We start from the raw sequence: 5215 nt of genomic DNA, 5'->3' as shown, positions 1-5215 counted from the left end.
CAAAAATATAAAATTGTGAACATTTTTCGTTAAACCGCGAACATTCTTCAAATTGTGAACAAATTTTCAAACATAAACAAATTTAAAAATTCATGAACAAAATTATAAAATTGTGATTTTTTTATTTGTGAACAAGTTTTGAAACCATAAGTATTTTTTGAATTGTGAACAAATTTTGTAACCGTGAACATTTTTCGAATTGTGAACAGATTTTGAAATATGAACAAATTTCAAATTCATGAACAAAATTATAAAATTATGAACCTTTTTCGAATTGTGAACAAATTTGAAACCATAATCATTTTTTGAATTGTGAGAAAATATTAAAACATGAATAAATTTCAAATTTTTAAACAAAATTATAAAAACACAAGCATTTTTCGAACCTGAGAACAAGTTTTGAAACCATGAACATATTTAGAATCTGCAAAAAAAATTAAACCGTGAACATTTTTTGAATTTTGAACAAAGTTTGGAACATGAACAATTTTCAAATTATGGTTGAATCAACCACATGCTGCTGAATCAACCACACAAATTAACAAATTTGTTTGCTAGTCTTGGTTTCCTCCTTTTCAAAAAAAAAGTCTTGGGCACACCAATGGGGTTGTGCGACCGACCTTACGTGCTACAGGCTCACCAAACCCTTCTTATTAAAGCCATACACATAACCACAATGCAAACCACACAGACCCACAAAAACCAAAGTTGAGCAGGTGCGTGCACACACCCACAACATCAAGCTTGTACGAATTTATTCTTCAGAAAACACACCAGCAGACACAAACTTTGTAGGCAAACATCTGAGGGCACCGTTGCAGCAACGACAGCAGCCGAGAGAGCATCAAGACTTCGCCGTTGTGTTAGCCACCACCAATCCTACACATATATAACGGGAATGATGGGAGCAGAATGAATGAAACACATAATGCATATATATACACGACAGGATGAAAGAAATGAGAAAAGAAAGTGAAGGAATTATTAACTTGTTGGTACACATCTACACTATACATATACAGTATTGTTTGATGTTCAATTATTACAAAAGGAAATGTTAGTTTTATATCATACATGCATGAAATAAGAAATGAAGGGAGAAAGTCTTGTGCTTATATATATACCTGAGCGGCTACGTGGATTCACCATAGAACTGAGCCTCTAGGAAGAGACTTCTTGTAATGGGATGAATGGCGCGGCTTAAAGAGGGAAGGATGATGGCCGACCTCCAGTCCGTCCCACTCCAGCTTCTCCCACCAGTCCTTCTCGCAGTCTACAATGGGGCCCCTATCTAGGCTAACTGATGGGAGGCGCCTGAGACCCCAACAGCCCCTGAGCCACACCCTCTCAAGCTTGGGTGCATGCATCTTGACCCCACATATATGTTGCAGCTTATAGAGCTCATACAGGTGGATGTGCTTCAGTCTTGGGAACCCAAGTACATCTTCTTTGAGGTCAGGATGAACAGGAAACACCACCTTTAGATCACCACATTTGACAATGTGAAGACTTCCTAAGTTGGACAAATATGATCCTTGAATACCCATCAACAAGGGGAGCACAAATGTGAGCCTCGGGCAAGAGTACAAGTGTATGCTCTTCAGTTTGGCAAATGAAGTGTTGTCGGTGCCACTGAAGGTCCTTCCTTTGTTCCAAATGCAGTGAACATTCAAGAGATCAGAAGCCCAAAAGGTTTCTATTTCTTCAAAGGGGTAGATTCTATCATAGTTAGGGGTGAAGACTGTGTGCAACTTGGGGCATCTCACCACATGGCACTGTTTTAGATGTCGCCAACCAAGTGCCGTACCATCAATGGACGTCATGTATTCAGGGATGACAATGATGATGGAAGAATTGTCATGCACATGCAACGACTCAACGTTATTCATCGCAAACATGGTTGCCCTTATTATTTGTTCACTCTCCACTTTAGCATTGCTAATTCCCTTACCAATCTCAACATGACAGCCTGACGGCTGAAACTGCATTCCATTGTTGTATTGATGGTCAGTAATTATGTTGCCAATAGAGGCATCAATGTAGGTGTTGTAAGTATTGGGGGCTAATGACATCCGTCGAGGTGGGGCCATTATTTGCCCACTATTACCAGGGCCCATCTTCTCCTTCATATAGCTTTGTCCGTTAACATTGGTCGTACAAGGGACAAAAAGATTGAGATGGAACCTATTGCTCTTCCAACAGAATCGGGCATTGTCTTGTAACACCAAGGACCGAAAAAACCTTATGTCAATCATAGTAACATACACTTTATGTAGTGTTGTTTGAACAGGGCTGACCGAGGAACCAATGTGCAGCACTGTAAGTGTTGGTAGACCCTTTTCTGGCCATATAATGGCATGGAGTTGCAAACATTCCAGTAGAATTATTTGTTGGAGATTTTGGGCATGCACTTCTTTGAGGTCAAGTGTTTTTACCAGTGTGCCTGATAGATCTAGCTCCTCAAGTTTTTTAAGTGATCCACGCAATATGAACTTCAACAATCTTCCACAACCAGCCAAAGAGATACGAGATATTTTGGCTTGCTCATTTTGATCCACTCTTGTACACACATCTAAGCTGAATGATTCAAGTGACACAGGGAGTCCTTCTGGGCCAACAGTCTTCAGCCCAATACAACCATCTAGAACCAAGATCCTGAGTCTTGTTGCCCCTGATAGACATGGCAAAAGTTGTATTGTACTATTCCCAAATAGATCGAGGAACTCCATCTTCACCATATCTTTAAATTCGTTCATTTCACATGTCTGCCAAGGGGATGTGGGCTCAATTACTCGAAGCTTGTGAAGGTTCTGCAGTTGTCTCCATGCAAAACTGCGACACCAAATCCTTCCTTTCTTTATATGTACCTCCCTAATGTTTGCAGCCATCTGCTCTGTTATTTCTGTCGATAAATCCAACTCCCAGTCAGTGTGGCATATGTCTAGTACCCATAGGCTATGAAAAATTTGCATTGTTGGTCTACCTTGCTTCTCATCTTCTTCATGTTGATCCTTGCAGTGGTCTAATCCAAGGAACCTTAAGCTATTGCAACAGCTGAAAGGAGGTGAAGAGAAACTGAAGGTGCGGCGGCATAACTTGAGCACACGAAGCTTGTTCGATTGATGGAACATGTCATTAGGTAAGGGTCTTAATGGATGATCAGACTCGCTTGCAACTGCAGCAAGGAAAAATGACGTTGACTCTGGATGTACAACAGAGCTGTCCTTGGACAATATCCACCGTTTCGGAGGAGTCTCTAGTACATCACCAAAAGAGGGCACAACATTAGATGAATAATCCTCTATATTTATTTGTTGATGCAAAGCAGCTGCAACCTCCCATGCTTCGTCACCCTGACCTCCATGTATAATTCCATCGCAGACCCAATAGCTAGAAGCATGGGTGGCCCAGTTGTAGTCCATGATGTTGCCTCCTTGAGAATTTAATGACAGGAGATACAAGCAACACTCTTCAACTGCTGCACCAACATTATGAGTGTACCCAGCAATTTCTCTAGTCTCATTTTGGAGCAAATAATTCCAACGTTTATACGGCCAGTCATTGTAAATGAACAAATTAGAAGTATCCACCTTCTCACTAATTCGTGAGTTGAGCCGAAACCTTCCTCGAAATGTCCACAATACCTTATTATCGTAAAGTTTTCCTTGAGGAATGCCATAATCACTTATATTAACCATGCCATTGCTTCCATTATGAAAGATCACTAAACAACTTTGTCCCATAAGGGTTTGAAGGATCTCTCTCCCAACCAATTCTATATCAACTCTGGACCCTTCATCTATCCCTCCGAAATCATCTTCTTCATCTTGTCTATCAAAAATATCCATGACCCGTTGAGGAAGCTTCAGTTCTTGTGCGATTGTCCTCTGGAGTGCTCTTCGGCTTTTCCATCTCGAGCAATCGACATGAATGATCTTGTTGAATTTGTTGAGCAGAGATGGTGGAGGTTCTTTGGCTATGGCTCTAAGCACCGCCGAAGCACCAAGCCCTCGCCATCCATCAATAAAGATGGACTTGTGTGCAGTACTACTCGTATCCTCCAAAAAAGGGTACACTGCCTCTGTGCCCGTTACGTCGCGGGCGAGCTGCAACGGAAAGGCAGGCCGGCCGCCTCGCGCCGTGGCGGCAGGCCCCAGCCGCCTCGGCTGGTGGCGGCAGGTTCCACGTGTCGCCTGCCGCGCCTGCCGCCACGCGAAGAGGGGGTCTTTTTTGTCTTTAGATACCGCATGTGGTCTTTTTTAGCAAATCGTTTCGAGAGATGGTCCTTTTAGACAAAAATTCTAGTACTCCCTCCTTTCCGGTTTATAGGGTTCATCTTAAAATTTTCAGATTTTCATTATATTAGGCTCATTTTGAGTCTAAGTGAGTTAAAGTGCTTTGAATCTCACGCCATATTTAATTCATAGAGTTTAGAGAAAGGAGACGAGTGGCATGCATGCATCGTTTTCTACATCTACCATGCAAGTCCAATGTAAAGAAGGATGCTACATTTATTGTCTTGAAAATTGAATATGTGAGAAATGTTTCATTAGCTAGTTTAAACTAGTGTCATCCACTCACAATTCATCTTGGTTGATGAGATTTTAAATTTGAACCCTACGATCAGAAAAGGAGGGAGTGCAACTTTGTACTACTACTAGAGTTAGTTCAAAGTTGAGACAGAGGGAATAATAAAGAAGGCCTTAAATACCGAGACTAACCACAACACACACGCACACACTTCTGCATGCAAACCACACGGCCAGCAGCTGGTGAAGCCACCAGTACGTGGATGGGAGGAACCACCGGCCGGCCGGCTGGGCAAGACTCAACATCGACGGGTCCTTCTCTGGCAAGGATGGAACTGCCATGATCCTCCGAGATGAGCATGGAGCTATTATTTTTTTCCTCTTGCCGTGAGCTAAGGCAGTGTGCATCAGCGCTCGAGTCTAAACTTGCTCCAACCCAACCCAGTGGTTTGAGCTGCCATTTGTGATTCAAACAGACTGCGCGGAAGTGGTAAAGCTGATCGAGGGAGGTGTTGGCGAACGGTCGGAGCATATGATGTTGATCCGCGAGATTAATTCGCGTCTTCGGGAACATGGTGAATTCTTAGTTAAGCTTGTTAGACGAGAACAAAATGTTGTTAGCCATTTTTAACAAACTTTGATCGAGTAAAGAAGCGCACTGCAGTGTGGCTTCGATCCGGTCCGGA

The 5215-nt window shown here is 42.3% G+C and overlaps 1 protein-coding gene across 1 annotated transcript; it reads right to left on the bottom strand.

The window, feature by feature from the left end:
• Nucleotides 1-576: 576 nt before the first annotated feature.
• On the bottom strand, nt 577-4871 carry LOC123429800. The gene is made up of 3 exons (XM_045113789.1): nt 4742-4871; nt 1125-4234; nt 577-879 (listed from the first exon to the last, which is right to left on the bottom strand). Exons 1-2 carry the CDS (start codon nt 4869-4871, stop codon nt 1143-1145), a joined length of 3222 nt encoding a protein of 1073 aa, XP_044969724.1. The 3' UTR covers nt 577-879; nt 1125-1142.
• Between the last annotated feature and the right edge of the window lie 344 nt (nt 4872-5215).

Source organism: Hordeum vulgare, chromosome 2H, assembly GCF_904849725.1.
Source record: "Hordeum vulgare subsp. vulgare chromosome 2H, MorexV3_pseudomolecules_assembly, whole genome shotgun sequence".
NCBI lineage: Eukaryota > Viridiplantae > Streptophyta > Magnoliopsida > Poales > Poaceae > Hordeum > Hordeum vulgare.
This window is presented reverse-complemented; position numbering and strand designations above follow the sequence as displayed.

What these genes read in the sequence shown, in the direction of transcription:
- LOC123429800 (XM_045113789.1), bottom strand. Translation starts at nt 4,871, where the DNA reads ATGGCAGTTCCATCCTTGCCAGAGAAGGACCCGTCGATGTTGAGTCTT. An exon ending in CGTGTGGTTTGCATGCAGAA is followed by an intron (nt 4,235 to 4,741) that starts GTGTGTGCGTGT and finishes CGGTATCTAAAG; the next exon opens with ACAAAAAAGACCCCCTCTTC.